This window comes from Amblyomma americanum, chromosome 3, assembly GCF_052857255.1.
Source record: "Amblyomma americanum isolate KBUSLIRL-KWMA chromosome 3, ASM5285725v1, whole genome shotgun sequence".
NCBI lineage: Eukaryota > Metazoa > Arthropoda > Arachnida > Ixodida > Ixodidae > Amblyomma > Amblyomma americanum.
The window spans coordinates 32,511,554-32,530,236 of NC_135499.1; the positions used below are offsets into that span (position 1 = coordinate 32,511,554).

Genomic DNA, 18,683 nt, shown 5'->3' on the forward strand with positions numbered 1-18,683 from the left:
TCCCACTGCATTCTTGACTTGTACTATAGTAATTTTTATCTAGATAGCTTCACTCATCAGCAACCAAACACCAGTAGATATGTCTACACTGTTCAGGGGAGCTATAAAATAAGCTCACTGAAGGCTGCCTATTTATACGCAGCAAGTGTAGAGGTCATATGCTCTGCATGTTTTTATGATGTCACTGTGTTCCCAAATGATGTTAGTGCACGCATGCTTCAAATGAAGACCTCTGTCAAGTTGATAGACTGCATACTCTACTTCCCACTATGAAGGGATCCAATAGCCTGTAAAGTTTCCTACGTGATGCATTTGTGCCTATTAGTTGTCAATAACCAAATAGGCTTAGTTGGCCTTCTCCGCTCCTGGGCCTGTCCGGATCTTGCGTCTCCACAGCATGCCATTGAGCTATGGCAGGCATTTGTGCCCCTCCCCCAGGGCCTGGCAGCACCACTGGTTGACGATCGGCTCAGCCGAGAGCCACAAGACGCGCACGACCCCCAGCTGCCTCCAGGATGTCCATTCAATAAAATGAAGGCCCCTTACTTTCGCACAACAAACCCAGCCCTCTATCGCACCGCCCCCACCATATTCCAACGTGGAATAAAATGTTTTTCTAGCTGGTCTGCCAAATATCCCCATGCGGTGAAAATTGTTCTGAAGCACTCCACTCAGGGAAGCAAGGCCAAGGCAGCCAGTGCTGCAAATGGAAAATTTAAGCTCCCCATAAGGTCTCGGTAAGAGCAGACCTTTGGCAAGAGTTTGACGTTTTTTTCTAGCTCACTCCCGACCGGGCAGATTGCTGTCGAAATGTCCGCACTAAAAAGTCGGCTGAAGCAATCACTCATATTAAACTCACCTTTTATTCTACACAACAGAAAAAATAGAGAAGGACAGCAGACAGGCTCCACCGCTTCAGCACACATGATGAAGCAGCTCGAGCGCGAGACTTGAACAGCAGCTCTTCGACTCACAACGCAGTGTTTCACCACAGCAGGGCATACTCGACAATAAATGTGGCGGCTCCCCATCTCATACACTGCCACCACAAGGGCGTCCTTTATTAAGCCACTCTACTAGCTTATTCAATGGGAGTTAATGCATATGACAAGCTTAATGCATGACAAGCCTTCACGTCACACTTCACTACCTTCAGTAACTTTCCATTGCAGTTGTTAGAGTAAAAAGCTGGTTATTTGCTTGCAATGAACATTCCCAGAAAAAAAAAAACATCCAAAAACTTCCCTACCTCATGAGCTACTATGAAAACAAACAACACAGCACAAAATTACTTCCAATAACATCAATTTTTACATATATTATTTACCACACAATATTTTCCACCACTAAGGTTACCAACTCTTCAACCAGAGGAGCGGGTGTGCATTAGCAATGAGAAATTGACAATGACAGACATTTAAAAATAAAAATTAATGCAGAGACCAATAAACCAAACTAGTGCATTTTGACGGCTTCCCCTCTATTGCTGTAACTCCACTATTTCTACCAAACGTTCACCAATGAGCCCGTGTCTTCATGGCATATCCACCTTTCATGCCTCCCGTTCCCTGAACTGGTACTTTGCTCGGCTTTTCCAACCCCGGCGGCCACTATAAAATAAGTGAAAGTGCACTTGAGTCTGTCACTGTGGGCTGAGTGTGGACAGAGGGCGGTGCTATGAGACCACCCCAAACTTCCTGCCCACGGTGATGAAGGCATCCACTGTGCGGTCTATGTCCTCCATGGAGTGTGCTGCAGAGATCTGCACCCGGATGCGGGCCTTGCCTGCACCAGGGAGAAATTGCGCCTCTCATCAAAGGAGAGAACCCGGCCTCAGAAAGGCACAGTGACTGCAACAATTTTCTTGGAGGCGGAGCATTTGATATCACAATGTTTATCCCAAACCAAACAACTTGTATAGCTTGTTTCGTTTCACACATATTAGAGCCTAGAACTTTGGCTGCAATGAAGGGCAATAAACATGAGATGCCCGGCCTGGGCAAAACCAGGCACTGAAAACAGTCGTGAAACAGGTTGCGGCAAAGGAGTCTCAGTGAGCACCTTGTGCAATAAGCTCGTAACAATTTTGAACTAACACACATCAATTCTGTGAGCTTTCACTAGTCGCAGCTCAGGTGGCATTAGCTTGCTCTTCATATCTGGAAGAAGCTCGCAACATATTTCTATCTAATGTTCCCAACCACTAGTCTGATAAAACGGCTTCCAAACTTCAACCACGTTTACGTCGCATCATGAAGGAGAAATTAATAGGACATTCCTTACTGAATTAAAAGGCAAAGATACTATTAATTTCTTCTGCATTCTTCCATATGGTACAGTAAGACATAATTCAACAACATGAATTGCCACACGGACTTTTTTAAGGTGGGCGAACAATTCATCATTAAACTGCTACACCAATATAGTTCCAGTTTCAGCAGCTGAACAACAGCTATGGAAAACAAGCTGGGTTAAGACCACATGAGGATATGGGATATAAAAACTGCAATATAATAGTAGCTGTTTGTCCACTCGCCATCATTCAAGCTCGAGGTAGGCTGGTGTAAGAGTTGGAACAAATGAACAAATCAGTGGATACGTCGCAGTTTTTGCGTACCTCGTGACCTGAACTGCAATTGTGATGTCATGGCCACTGTTTGACTGCTGAAACCAAAACAAATACAGAACACACAAGAAGAAAATCAATTCTGATTACCGTATACACTGGACTAAAGGCCACTCCCCCAACTTGGAAGCTGATAATTTAAAAAAAAAATCTGCAAAAAGCAACTGCGTTTCACAAGTGTATAAATTTCCTTGTGCGGCAGAGCTGCCAGATGACGACAGCTACCTGCAACTATCATTATCATCTTGCAGCATGCACCGGTTTGAAGCTGTGTTCCATTTAGAGCAGCATTCAGATGCCTTTACTCTGAGTGGATAGCAATTAACAACCGACTATGACATGACGCCAACAGGGCGGCTAAGAAGAGCATCACTTAAGCTTGCCTGCTCATCAGTTTTGAATTTATGGCATTCAGTGTCTGAGGGAATATTTTAAAGTTTTAAGGCTACAGAAATTTGAAATGGAATGGATTGGACCAAAGATGGCTTCATTTACGAGGTTGATGAATGAGGAACCGGGCCCAAGCAGTGGTAATAGTGATAGCGATGGGGAACCATAAAGACATGTCCAACTAGGTGCCAAATAATACCATCAATGTATGGCATAATAAAGTAGTTTCACTAGAACGTACTTGCAAAACTGAAGAATGCAACTTTCAAGAGCTGCAAAAATCGCGAAAGAAAGTGCTGCTCTTAGTCAAGTGTACTGTAGAATCTCGAAGGCATGATCATCATTTACACTGCACAGAACTCCGGCTAATGTGAGCTCTCCTGAGACAAACCTGCGAGCCACGAGTGCGCCCTCGAACACGTGTGGCATGCACCCGAGTAGTGAACAGTGGCTGCACATCGCCTATGTCGCGAGCAGGCAGTAGTGGGTGACCGTAAGTAAATCCGTCAGCTGAAAACAGACCAGCGCAAATGCATTTCCTGTGCTTCTGCACACAGATATTCTTTGCTCTAGATGATAAATATTTTTCACGAAAGAGTCACCCAGATTCTTTTGTGTATGATATTTACCAGATGTAGGTGAATTTCAACATGGTGATCAGTGTTCACCAACATCATATACACCGTTCCGAGGAAAGAACACAAAACAAATAAAAAAGTTGGTGCTTGTACTGCTTTGAAGCTGTTTCCTGGACAGAACAATTAACTGCCAGCAGACCAAGTTTCCTGCACGCGCAGTATTCATTCCTTTCTTCTGTTAACTGATTCAAGGACCTCGTGAGTTGTTTCTTTCACTTGGTATGTTCAAATATCATAGAATCCAGTAGTTGAAGGTATCTCCTGTAAAAATAATTGTCTGATACACTGATCTTGTGCGCACATTCCCTATATCACTTGGCGTGGCAATGTTTTCTCCACTGTTGCCCTTAGTGCATTTGCATTTCTTATCCGTTGCAACAACAGCATAGATGTGTACAACTTGTTTTCATAGCATATACTTTTTATGATGACATATGGCTGTTCTGTTCACCCTGATGAAGGCTAGACCCTAGCCGTAATGCTGCAACAAGGTTGATTTTTTTATTTATCCCTACCTGCAACTACATATTGCTGCCAGATCATTCAAAGAAGAGACAATGACCTTGTCTTCACACACGCAACCATATTCATGCATGGTGCCTGCATGTCGTTCCCATAGGAAATCTTTAATGGTAGAAGGAATTGAAGCTATCTTGGGCTGTTCACGTCAATGTCTTCCAGCTGCACTGTTGAACAGCTCTTTGGAGTAATGTGACAACACCAAAGCATGTAGTAACAAGGTTACATTAAACATTGCACGGGTGTGTCAGGTTTGTGCCAACACATGTGCAGCAGCTACGAAAGCCGCGCATCCAGCTCACCAAGCGAGAGAGAATAATGGTGTTGATAAATTTGCTCTCACTCTACCACCATCTGCTAGCTGTCCTGCTTAGAGGCAGGCAGGCAGGGCAGTGGTACTGGGTTTGATCCCCAGAGAAGGACAAACTACGAAGTTCCTGTGAAAGCTGTATTGCTCTCCTTTGTAGCTGTGCTTGGGTGAATGTTAATGATTAATTACTCCCTTATTACAAATCTACTCCATCATGGAAGATTCCTTTAAAAATTAGACTGTATTTTTGTGCATGTACACCTCCCAATGATCTGGCACTACACTCCAGTATCTAAAGCACTCTCTCACATGCACTTCCCTGGGTGCCAAACATAACCATTCCCCAAGGCATGAAGGGCCACATACCTTTGGGTACCACTGGGTAGCTGAAGCCGATGACGTAAACACCTTGCTCTGCAAAGATATATGTGGTACATGCGGCTTAACATCCTGAGGCTGCATGTAGGCTACAAAGGATGATTCCACAGTGCGGGACGTTAGGCTAATTTTGACCGCCCGAGGGTTTTTGCACTTTGCGTCCAAACAAATGTGGCCGCTGCGATCGGGATTTGATGCCATGACCCTGTTTCCACCAAGACTGGGCAAGGCCAGCACAGAACTGCCATCTGCTAGGCATTGGGTGTGGACGGACACAAGCACTGGGGACACACATAAGGCACACTTCTTTGTTTGTCCATCCTGTGGTGAAGCAAACATTTCCCAGCAGAGAGTAAAGAACAGCACGCTGGTCGGGGCCATGCAACACACGGACGACCAGCCCAGTCACGCCTGCCTACCCATGCAGTGGCACTCTCAGATGAGCAGTAAATATCAGATCCCTTCCACCCTAAGTTAATAAAAACTAAACTATAAGGCAATTAAGTACAACAACGGCACCACTGGAGTCATGGGGAGTAACGCTGCACAGGCCAAAGCACCCTAGTGCTCCACTAGAAAGACGTCGTGAAAGTGGTTTGATGGGGGTACACCGTTCCGTTTGCAGCCCTTGGCTGCCTTGGATTCTCAGCTGGGACCCCGGGACAGATTTCAGACCCATGACCTGACAAATCAAGCGTGCACAACATGCCCTCCTGGCTTGGATATGTCAATACTTGGCCCCTGAATGTCAGGGTCTGTGACAGTACTTACTAGACGGTTGGTTAGTTCAACATGGGGCAACGGGTTCGCCTGCAGGAGATGATCATGGCAGCACATCCAATGCTGTCCATCTGCCATTTGAATGTCCGATGAACACATTCCCTGACTCCCTGATCTGCAACTACAGCCGGCACCCACGGAGGCCCTGGCTGAAAGTTTCTGGCGAATAACTGACTTCCACTCCGGCCCTGAATCTGAGGTTTCGTTCCCCTGTCACATCTGATCTTCTGCTGTACAGTGGTCCTAAGATCCAGTCGAAATAGGTCCATCGCAGTATTCATTTTTCACCCCGGCAGTAGCTCTGAGGGACCGCATCGCATGATTTCATGTGGTGTCAACCTGTAAGTCAGCAACAAGCGTGCAATTTGTGCCCGAAGGTCGCCAGGACCAGCCTTCTGCAACTGCCTCTTTACCATCTGAACGTCACATTCTGCAGCACCTTTAGACTCTTACATGCACGGTACCAGCATCCATCTCACCCCATTCTTCTTCCAAGAATGTTGCATACAGGTCACTAATAAATGCTGCACCATTGTCGGACACCACAACATCAGGTAAGCCCTGCTCCACAAACATGACTCACATGCACGTGATGGTGGCCTCTGCAGATGGCACCAAAAATGGGAACACCTTAATCCACTTAGAGAATGCATCCACTGCAATGCAAAAAAAGGGTTCCGGTATGACCCATTATAGTCCACATGAAGTCTTGACCAGGGTCTGTCCGGGAACGGCCAGGGCATGATGAGTATTGGCCACGACACTCACTGCTGCATATGACAGGTGAGGATCTCCTGGACTGCAGCAACGATATGGTCATCCATTGTAGGCCACCATACATGGCTCCATGCCACAGCCTTCATCTTGGATATCCCTAGATGGCTCTTGTAAAGCAGTCTTAAAGTGACACAGGGACCAACACACGGTTGCCCCCAGAGCACGCAGTTCCCTTGCACTCTCATCTCTGTGAACCGTGTTTCATAGGGTTTCCCCTCAGGTCCTATATCCAGCTGGCGGCCAGTCCACAAGGTTTCCTTCACTCATGAAACTACTGGGTACTGGGCAGTGGCATCAAAGACAACGGTTGATGACAGCACTCACGGATATACTTCTGCCAGCGTGAAGACGTCAGCACAGCAGTCCACAGGAAAGTCGTCTGTTGTGGGAAGTGGCAGATGACTCAGTCCATCCAGATGTTCAATGTGACTACCAGAATGGTACCTCACTGTACAATGGTACCCAGACAACAGCACGGCCCATTGCAGCACTATGGGAGAGCAGGACTCTGGGACAGGCTTGTCTGCTGCGAGCAATCCCAGTAGTGGCTTGTGGTCAGTGATGGCTTCGAAGGGCTGGCACCAAACGTACCGTCTGAATCTGTGACTCCAAGCACGAGGGCTAGCGCTTCTTTGCCCAACTGGCTGCAGTTCTTTTCTGCAGCTGCCACAAGATGCAAAAACAATGGGGCATTCCTCCCCCAATGTCTCACACTGTGCCAAGACTGCCCCAGCCCGTAAGGAGAAGCATCCCTGACCAGCATAGTCAGCCTTGCAGGGTCAAAATGTGCTAAATCACCACTGGATGTGAGCAACTCCTTGCTCTTCCAGAATGCTTGCTCCTCCTCAGATTTCCAGCACCACCAGCAATCGGTTCAGGGGGTGCAACACACAAGACAGGTTTGGCATAAACCATCTATAAAAGTTGATCAATCCCAAGTAGCTCCTTCACACCCCAAGGCACTAGTGCTGCCAGCACAGCTTCAGTCTTGGTTGGATTTGGTTGAAGACCAGCTGCACTGATACTCCACCTTGGGTACCAGGAACTCGCATTTAGAAAGCCGCAGCCGGCTCTCCTCAGTCGCTCCATGACTCGGCACACATTAGCCCAATGGTCACCAGTATACCGTCAGAGTATACTGACATGAAAGTTCTTCATCTCACGTTGAAACAAAGCCAGGGCTGACGACACCACAAATGGAAGTCTGGTGAACTGGTACAAACCATTCGGAGTATTTATGGTAATGAACTTTTGAAAGTATTCGTTTAGCTTGACCTGCTGGTATGCATCTCTCTGGTCAAGCTTTGTAGATTTAGTTCCCCCCATTAGCCTTGCTAACAGCTCCTCAATGAGAGGGACTGGGTATGACACTGTCACAGGGTTGACTGTCATCTTGAAGTCGCCACATAGGCATAGTACACGGCCATCCCACTTTACCATGGGAACGATGGGTGCAGCGTATCTGGACGCGTTCACAGGTCAGATGACTCCCTTACGCTCCATCCTCTGCAACTCCTTGGCAACTCTCTCGTAGCACGAACAGGATGACCCGCAGCTTGAAAAATCTTGGCTTAGCACCCTCTTGCACAGTAATCTGGGCATCAAAAGTGCCCAGTTCCTTCAAACATTTCTGAACCACAACACGTCAGAAATACAGCCTTCTTCTTTGTCTAGGCGATGTCGTTCACCGCGAAGAACAGTTTCGCGTTCATGATACTCGGTCCAATTCTATGTACCCGCATCAGGTGGTTCCACCTTCCCGACAATTAGCATGGCTGATATGGGGGGGACAGATACGACAGACACACCCATGGTTTACTGCTCGTCGCCAGTTGTGATAATCCGGACTGGGAATATTTCCCTGCTAAGAATAAAGAACAACATGCTAGTTGGGGCCATACAATGCACTGATCAGCGCAGTCATGCATGCCTTTCATTTACCTACGTGGTGGTGTTCCCTAGTGAACAATAAACATCACACATCCTCACTCAGCCATGTGAGCAGGCAGGCAACAGCCCATTGCACAAAGAAGGATCTGGCCACTGGAATTGGGGCTGCCATGCCTGACAACTGGAAACACGCTCACTTGAGTGAAATTTTGGGTGACACACAAAGACCACATACAACCTCCACCTAGCGCAGCTAGTGGCATAAGATACCATGCTTGAAATGCAAGCGAGAGCATCAGAAATGACCCACAAGAACAGCCCTTTCTGATAATGAAAAAAAAGAAAAGGTAGCCGCCAACAGTCACTAGAATGGACATAGACGTTGGGGATCATTCCAGATGGGCACTCATCACAAGCGGAGCTTAGTGTAACAAATTTGCAAATAATATGCAAGAGCCGTTAGAGGTGACCGCCACATTACTGGTTGCATAAAACAAGAGAAGAACACCCTGAAACTACTTCACAAAGATGACAGAGTGGGATCATACTTGGCAGGAACGCAATCTGCCAGTCAGCCTCTAATCCTGCTGGGCAGCTACCCTGCACACAGGCAGCCTGCTCCTAACACACTACTCATAAACTCCACATGTGACATATTTGGATAGGCAGCTTGTACACCTATGGGCTGCCCACCAATGTTTGGCATAAAAAGAAGCAGAACAAATGCTTAAAGATACACATTCGGCTTTCAACCACAAACACCCTCTCTGGAACTCTAGCAGCAGTCAGCCTGAGAGTGGACAGGCACAGAACATCCTTGAATCCCTTATCTAATCCAACCCTGGCCAAATCCTCCTCACTACTCAGCTCACCCCTGTAGGATTCCTGCCTTTGCTTTGGACATCGCCTTCATTTTCCAGCAGCTTACCCAGGTACTGCACTCCGCTAAGCATAACATGGGCCGCCAGCTGCTCCATAATCTGTCCCCTGAACACTCGGAGACCTCTCCAGAGTAACAAGCAGGGCAATGTCATCAGCAAATCTGAGGTTACCAAGGTGTTCCTCACAGACCCTCGTGGAGAATTCTTCTCAGTCCAACCCTCTGAATACCCCTGTGTTAGCATGCAGTAGATAACAGCAGAGGGATTGCATCCCCCAACCTTTCTCATCAGTATTCACACACATTCCACCTGTGGAGTGCTGCTGTTCGCTGTTAAACCTGTGTAGGAATTTTCCAGCACATTTACACGAGCTTCTTCCGCATGCGGTCATGCAGTGCCTACATGACTGCTGATGTTTCAACCAAATTAAATGCCCTTTTGCAATCTACAAAACCTAAGGGAAGCCTGCCACTAAATTTAAAAATAGGCTATTTGAAGTAACAGTATGGCTTTTGTAGCACAGCAATACCAGCGTTGGTGGACACCAGTAAACTGGTGAATCACTTTAACTAAGCTGGTAAGCTAACTTCTAATAGCTAACTTTTTAAATGTTAGAGTTGGGGGCCTGGTTGTAATTATATGATTAGAGATGTGCAGCTTGCTCTTAGTAATAGCCACATCAGTTTTTAGAATTTCAAAAATGCAATTACCGACGGTGCCGCGGCTCAACAAACTTTAGCCATTTCTTCTACAGTTCGAAAATCCCACACTAGCGGTGGATGCTCAGTAATGTCCATCAAATCGTGTCACTCCATGGCGCAGGTGCCGCGTGGCCTCTGCCGCACCTCGGCTGGCACAGAGGTGAGCGCCACAGCTCGGGCTATTCATACTGCAGCAACAGCGCACACAAAGACCACACCGCAAGACGCGAGTTGCAGTGTCTTTACCTGTGTTCTTAGTGAGCACTGTTTCTCACATGTGGTATGCATACATTGCATACCATTACTTATGAGATAAAAGACAGGTCCTCTGGGCTCTCTGCAGAGATCTGCCCGTTAACATTAAACCCTCCTTTGACAATTGCCTAGCTATGGTGTAGCACAAGCAGGTGTTGCAGCAACACAGCTTTCCACGGCTTCGTTTAAGAACAATTAGAGCACAAAAGCTCGCAAAGACCGTTGAAATGTTATGGGTGATGTTTTTGCTCTTGGAAAAGCTCCCTGTACTCTGCCAGTAGCGTGTCTCGCTGCTAGTCAGTCAATCTCCCTTCTTGTGTACCATCAATGGCACAAGAACTTGACAGGGCAGTAGTAAATTGCTCACACCTGCAGACAAATCGGTGCACACTAGACCATCCTTTGCATCACTCTTCAGTGCAGCCTCGTCCCCGGAGGCCAGTATTTGCGACAGGGTTTGTGTTGTCACACAATGTGGATTCACAGCTTGTAGCACAGGCCAGTCTTTAAATTGTTACTGACCTATGTATCCTTCCACACAGTGTGAGTTCATCCATGCATACAGAACAGTGAGAACGCTCAGCAGTAAAAACAAGCCACTGGGCTGAATGCATCAATGCACAATGAGGCAACACCACAACAGAGCCAGAGGCTGGAACTACAATGGCCAGAAATGGCAATGGCCTCAATCTGGACAGCCAGTTGTAACACACCTCCTCCAAGTTTGAAGAAAAAAGTTCAAGGTCAAAGAAAAATAAATGTGCTGAAAAGATAGATAATTAAAAATATATAGAGTGCAACTCAAAACAGACAAGCAGAAAGACGAGATCAGACACGAAGTGAAGCGCTCCTGTGTCTGCTCTCATCTGTTTTGAGGGGGAGACACTGGTCTTAAAACCATTTTCCTTAACTTCCAACCAAAATTAATAAAACTTTGCATGCTAGTGCAGTTTCTTGTGTGGACCAATTAGTTCATAAGATAATTACAAATAATGCACTAAAGTTTGTGAAAACAACAGGAAAATAACCACTCAACAAAACCTTACTATTTATACATTGCTCGATATTAGAAAGAATAAGGAACACAATGTTGCAAGCAGTTTTTTGATTGGGTGATTATTTTTTATTTTATTGATTATTTAATTTCTGTGGTCAAAACATGCCAACACAGTGGTAGTACAAAAGGCCATTCTAGAAAGCTTCAAAGAGAAAATAAAGAAATCTGCTTGCAACATTGTGTGCTACACATATCTGACTTCATGCCGAAAAAAAAAAAATATTGCTCTATCCTCCATAGATGTTGAGATATTAGATTTGCTAACTTGACAGGTGTCCAAAATTCACATTTTGAGAAAATTACAACTAAGAAAACTTAATTTCATGGGATATGATAAAAAATAATGGCATGTTTGGACATGGAAATGGCTAACAAACCTCGGGCATGTAATCTGAGCGACATTTTTCACCCGTATGGCCCTTTCTCCATGCCTGCTGCCTGTTTTTAGACGCAGCACATTTGTGTGCTGACACTTTCCTTCAGCACAAGTCCTTTTCTTGACTGCATTAACTTTCTTGTTTTTGATTGAATCCTGATGAAACTGCACAGTCCTCTCAAGTTTTCCTAGATGATTTCAAATATGCTATTAGTTTTCAGATAAATTGTAACGTAGAAGTGCCCGCGTGGCAGCGGGACTGCTCACGGCGAGCGCATGCTTCGGGTTGGCGCTGCTGGAACCGCAGACTGCCTTTGAACGCCATTCTGCACTTTGTGCCATGCTGTGCTTCGTGCTTTAAAAACCCATTGCAAGTGGTGGAGGTGGACTCTGATCCCGTCTTGGAGCTGAGATACGGCACCGTTACAACCCAAATGCTGAGAAACACTGCACTGCGGCTACCGCCGCCACCGGCATGCCACGGCAGCACGACTCAGCTGTCTTCAACGGCGCTGGCTGGTGTCCTAGAAGAGGGTAAGCACGCACAACCACTAGGACGACACAATGAAGCTAAATAACGTCATCTTCTACCTCGCTGACATCGCCAACCTCTGGTTCCGCAACCATGAAGCGGACATCACCACCTAGTGGCTTTCAAAACAAATTTCACCGAGGTATTTGGCCGTCCTGGTCAGCACAAGCTGCGCGCTGAACAACGCTTGCGTAAGCGGGCGCAGCAGCCGGGTGAGATGGGGTTCACCAGCCGGGTTACCAGCTACGTGGAAGACATGGTGGACCTGTGCAAGCGCGTCAACTCTCAAATGTCTGAGGCCGCGAAGATCAGGCACATTATGAAGGGCATCGACGAGGACACCTTTCAAATGCTTCTTGCTAGGCAGCCGGACAGCGTTGCCTCCGTCATCAGCTTGTGCCAGAGATACGAGGAGCTCCGCACGCAACGCATCCTCGCTCGTCACCCCATACGACAAGCCGAAGCACTATCCACTGATGCCGTGGTCGCAGGAGAGCCCCAGTTCATGCAGGAGGTCAAACAGTTCATCCGTGAAGAAGTCGCCCATCAACTCGCGCTCATGCATAAGGCTCCAGGTCTGTCACCAGCACTTCCTCCAGCCTTTCAGCAGACCATGCCGTGCAGAATGCCGTGCCACCCGTCCCTCAGCAGGCAGTGGCTGCCCCGCTTACCTACACCGCTGTCCTGTCCCACCTTGCTCCTCATCCCTCAGGCAATTTCTCCGACGCCACTGCAGCTCCGCCGCCTTTGGCACTGCGACCTGTTCGGTCATATCCAGCTCCCGCGCCACCATCATTGCTGCACATGGCGCCGGCATCCCTTCCCTATGGTCGCCCATGGCGCGCCCGTAACAACAGGCCCATTTGTTTTGCCTGTGGCATTGCCGGACATGTCGCTTGCTACTGCTGCAATCAGCCCTATCCACCTACTGACGTCATGACGCCATCTGCACATGGATCTTACTTGCAGTGCTACCGCATGCAGCCTAGTCCACCACCATCTTCGTTCACAACTGACGGCCAGTCTGCAACACCGCACCGCTCCCCTTCTCCGCGGTGCCGTTCCATCTCCCCGATGTGCCGCTGCGCCAGCCCCAACGAAGCGGAAAAACTAGTGAGCGCAGTTCCCGGGGGAAGATCTGCGTCTTCAGCGAACTTTACAAGGCCTGTGACGTCTCCCGCCAACGTCGTTGATGTGGTCGTAGACGGTGTTGCGACGTGTGCCCTGATTGACACCGGAGCAGCTGTATCAGTTATGGATGATCAGTTATGGATGCGAAATTTTGCAGCCGCATCAGGAAAGTTCTGACGCCATTTTCCGGACTTTTACTCCGTACTGCTGTCACACCCAGCAAATTCAGCCGCTTGCACTGCACGAGTTATCCAAGACATCATCGACACAATTGAGTTCGTGGTACTCTCCTCCTGCTCGCATGACGTCATTCTTGGGTGGGACTTTCTGTCGGAACACTCTGCTGTCGTCGACTGCACCCATGCTGAAGTCAACCTCTCTGTCCTCCCCGACGGATCCACAGCCGAAGCTCCTGAGTATCCGGACAAACTTCTTCTTTCCGATGATGTCGAACTTCCTGCTTCCTTGTCCGTTGTAGTCTCCCTGTCATGTTTTTCTCCAGCCAACCCACCCAACACACCTGTACTCTTTACTCCCTCAGAATTGTTCGTTCGCCGCAGGAACCTACCGCTTCCCTTCGCTGTCCTCACGGTGACCTCCGGAACAACAACCATGCTCATCAGCAATCATCTACCCTCTCCTGTGACTCTGCTTCGTGGTGAATGCATTGGATACGTAGAATCGGCTGAACTCCTACAAGTCACCGACGATATCGAAGCCGCTCCTCCACCGTCGCTCGATGCTCTCACCCCGGCTCCCCTGCCACACCGACCATCCTCTGATGTCCTGTACAGTGCTATGGATCGAGACTTTCATTCGACATGCCATGACCAGCTGTTCGCCTTTTTGTGCAAATTTCGTTCGTCTTTTGATGCGTGCCAAACTCCACTCGGCCGTGTTTCAGCTGTCACAAATACCATCAATACTGGCACACATCCTCCTCTGCGCCAGCTACCATATCGCGTGTCAGCTCCGGACCGTCGAGTCATCACCGAGCAAGTGGACAACTTGTTAGAGCGCAGTATTATACAGCCCTCGAAGAGCCCATGGTCTTCCCCGGTCATGCTCGTTCGAAAGAAAGACGGCTCTATCCGATTTTCCCTGGATTATCGACGGCTGAACACTGTAACCCGGAAAGACGTCTATCCTCTGCCACGCATAGATGACGCCCTCGATTGCCTACAAGGAGCAGAATTTTGTTCGTCACTCGATCTGAAATTTGGGTACTGGCAAATACACATGGCTGAAGATGACTCCGAAAAAACAGCATTCGTCACGCCTGATGGATTATATGAGTTTAACGTAACGCCATTTCGGCTTTGCAATGTCTCTGCTACATTAGAAAAAATGATGGATAATGTCCTGCGTGGCCTACACTGGAAGACGTGTTTTTGCTACCTTGACGACGACGTCGTGTTTTCGGCCGACTTCTAGACACATCTGACTCGTCTAAGCCGAGTGCTGATTTGCCTCACCACCGCAGGGCTGCTATTAAATTTGAAAAAATGCCATTTCGGAGTTCGCCAACTGACCATCCTTGGTCACGTTATCTCTAAATATGGCATCCTTCCGGATCCCGCAAAACTTCGTGTGGTCGCCGAGTTTCCGAAGCCGTCCACACCCAAAGAACTGCGGAGTTTCATCGGCCTATGCTCATATTTTCAGCACTTCATCAGGAATTTCGCCACGATCATTTCACCTTTGACGCGACTTCAAGCCCAAAATTCCTTGTCGTCGTGGTGCTCCAAATGTGATGTTGCTTTCGCTACACTACGCCGGCTCCTTACTTCACCACCCATACTTCGCCATTACGACCCAAACGCTCCAACCAAGATCCACACGGATGCTACTGGCATCGGCATTGGTGCTGTGCTAGCACAACAGAAGCTTGGATTTCATGAATATGTTGTCGCCTATGTGAGCCGCACACTGTCTAAAGCCTTGGTCAATTATTCCGTGTCCGAAAAAGAATGGCCATTTTGTGGGCAATAAGCAAATTTCGACCATACCTCTACGCCGCCCGTTCGACGTAGTCACCGACCACCATGCTTTATGCTGGCTGTCGTCCTTGAAGGATCCATCCGGCCGACTTGGTCGTTGGACACTGCGACTTCAGGAGTACGACATTCGAGTCATCTACCATTCCGGACACAAGCCGCCGACGCCCTCTCCTGGTCACTGCTAATTAATTGCTGATGATGCGACCCTCTCTAGCATTGACCCCGGGCTCTCTTCATTACGCCCTCCAAACATGCTTCTGGAGCAGCGTAAAGACGCCTGCATAACCTCTCTCGTGCACCTCCTTTCCGGCCGCACTACGCCAGCGCCCTCCTGCTTGCTTCGTTGTCAAGCCCGTCACTTCACTCTGCAAGACGGTCTTCTTTATCACCGAAATTACATGCCAGATGGTCGACGATGGCTACTTGTCATACCTCGCCACTTACACGCTGGTCTCTTAAAAACATACACACGACTTCAGCACCGGTACTACTGGCGCGGCATGTACACCTTTCTACGAAAGTGCATTCGCTCGTGCCTTGACTGCCAACACCGCAAATCACCACCGCAGCGCCTTTCCGGACCATTGCAGCCTTTACCTTGCCCTGCCCGTCCGTTTGATCGTGTGGGCATCGACCTTTATGGGCCTCTGCCGCCTTCTACTTCTGGTCACCTCTGGATTGTGGTCACTGTTGAACATCTTACGCGCTATGCCGAGACGTCTGCTCTTTCAGCGGCTAGAGCCAGAGAAGTAGCTTTCTTTATTCTTTGCCACAGTGCTCCCCGCAAGCTTCTTAATGACTCCGGCCACGTGTTTTTGTCAGATGTTGTCCAGGCACTTTTACAAGAATGCCGAGCAGTTCACAGAACAAGCACGGCATACCATCCACAGACAAACGGGCTGACCGAGAGGTTTAGTTGGACGCTTGGTGACATGCTCACAATGTATGTCACTACTGACCACTCTAACTGGGACCTCGTACTCCCATTTGTCACATACGCCTATAATACCGCCGTCCAGCCTACTACTGGGTTTTCGCCATTCTTTCTCCTTTACAGATGTGAACCTACCTGCCTGCTTGACACCATTCTCCCCTACCATCCTGACGCCTCTGACTGCTCGCCTGCTTCTGAAATCGCTCAGTATGCCGAAGAATGCCGCCAACTAGCCCAATCCCTCACGCGCCACAATCAACATCAACAGAAAGAGCGCGTGATTCTGGTCAACCCTTTACCCGCCTATCTGCCGGCTCCCTTGTTTGGCTCTGGGTCTCTTCTGGCCCTTCTGGGCTGTCGTCCAAGTTCCTCGCCAAATATCACGGCCCTTGCCATGCTGTCTCTCAGAGTTCCCCCATGAACTACGTTGTGGAACCGTTGACCACCGCCGCCGTGGCCGTGAAACCGTTCACATTAGCCGCCTGAAGCCTTACCACGAACCCGCGATGTGCACCACGCCTTGAGTCGCCAGAATGGCTCCTCCTCCACTGGGGGCCATTGTAATGACGAAGTGCCCGCAGGGCGGCAGGACTCGGCGAGCACATGGTTCGGGCCGGTGCTGCTGGAACCACTGACGACTGTCTGTGAACGCCATTCTGCGCTTTGTGCTTTGTCCCATGCTGTGCTTTGTGCCCGAAAAGCCCATTGCAAAATAAACAAATTCATTACATAATTGAAAACCAGTCTATTTCTTGGAGCTATATTAAAAAAAAAAAAACGGCCACCCAATTTAACCGCTACGCCACTATTCTAATCACAGGCATCTCTGCTCGAAGTCTGCCACACGGTCTTTCGAAGGTTTTGCTTATCCGAGATAACACGGTAATGAGCGCATTATGTGAGCATATCAGCCGATGTTATCAACAGCCACCCCCGCTGTCAGCCAGCGCAGCGTCACCCGACCTACCCACGTCATCGCACGGAGTCAAAACCGTCCTGTCCGCGTCCCTCATAGCCTGAGTCGCATTGGGACGTTAAACCCCCATAAACCAAAAGGTTCCTGTCCTTGCCGCTCGCTCGTGCGCAGATGCCACCGAGAAACTGGCGACCATGCGTCAGCTTTTTCTCTCGAGCCACTCGCGGTAAGCGCCACCGATGTAAGCTGCAAGGACCATGCCGACTACCATCTTCACACTACGGCACGCCCATGCAGCGGTTCGCAGTCTGTCGCCACGTACGTTGTCATCGGCGCTGACGACCACAGATCATAGTTGTCTGCCCTGCTGCCTATTTTTTACGTATTTATCGACGTTGCAAGCTCCCTGCTTCCGACTTTGCGATTGCTCACACTGATAAATTTTCAAAATGGCGGGAAATTCAAACTAGCCAATAAAGAGCGCCGATTTCTCCACATGGTACAAGGCAGCTAATCGCGAGGCCGCATCTTCGGTTTTGTTTTTGGTGTTTCTCATGGCTTTGAACAGGCGCAGCAGCTGCATAGGCGTGAAAGAAGGCCGGCAAGCTCCAGTATCAAACAAGGCTGGAGAGAAAGCATTATAGCAGCTGGTATTGAATTGCACAGGTACAGAAAACAGGTGTATTTTGATTCGTCCTCGTGAGTTTCTGCGCCGCAGTGGCACATTCATTGGGCAATTTCTCAAAAACTACACGTGTCTTGGGCTCCAAACTTCACTTGTCAGTGGAAAAGAACCTCGCGAATCCGAATATAACAAAACTGAAAAATTGATATTTTCGAAAATTTTCGGCTCTGAAGACCTATGTCTTCTCTATATATTTTTAATCATGGATTACCAACTAGCCCGCACCCTTACCTTAGTAAGACAGATAATTTTGCCTTTATTGATGTCAACGGTGCTGCGGGTCGTGCACAGGGCTCGTAGTATGCGACACTGTCAAGGACTTTGAAAATATTATTTTCAAATTCAAGGCTTTTCAAAGACCTATACCCACAAGCCATGTGTGTGCAAAGCTTGTGCCAATGCGTATTGTTTGTGTATCCTCTTTGAACTGCCTTTTAGCCGATGCATGCGGAAAACGTACATGACACCTTCAGCCCGAACTCACCCAGCATGCCATCCGCAAAGTCAGCAGCCAAGCGTGCATCTCCCAGCATCACAGGGCAGATGGGATGGTCGTCACCCTGAAAGAAAACCAGTAGCCAAAACATGGGGCACGAGGTAAACTGCACAGCAGGACCCAGCAGCAATAATGGCCGCCGAGATTCTTCGACATGCAAAAAATGTTGTGTTTTGCCCTACCAAAGTGCACTGGCTGCAGCAGGGACTGAACTCACTACCCTAACACCACAGCCGCTGGGCCAGCCGGTCGGCCAGAACAGGCGGGGCACTAGAGGCCTGACTACAGCAATAATGTCATTCAAATGCACACACTCAACACAGGGAGGCTCTGCTTCGGAACCAACTAGGTGAAATTCGTAGCACTTGAAAACCAGAAAAATAAAACAAAAAAATTAAGGACGAACTCTGG

General features: G+C 48.4%; 1 protein-coding gene across 7 annotated transcripts in view; it reads right to left on the reverse strand.

Moving 5' to 3' along the window:
• Nucleotides 1–844: 844 nt before the first annotated feature.
• Gcat (Glycine C-acetyltransferase) overlaps nucleotides 845–18,683 on the reverse strand; it is a 101,075-nt gene continuing 83,236 nt past the window's right edge. For all 7 annotated transcript variants that reach the window (XM_077657217.1, XM_077657213.1, XM_077657212.1 and 4 more), the window contains 3 exons: nucleotides 18,261–18,336; nucleotides 4,850–4,897; nucleotides 845–1,785 (listed from right to left, as the gene is read on the reverse strand). In XM_077657217.1, coding sequence (XP_077513343.1) covers nucleotides 1,676–1,785; nucleotides 4,850–4,897; nucleotides 18,261–18,336 — 234 coding nt within the window. In that variant the 3' untranslated portion in view covers nucleotides 845–1,675. The remainder of the gene's footprint in view (nucleotides 1,786–4,849; nucleotides 4,898–18,260; nucleotides 18,337–18,683) is intronic.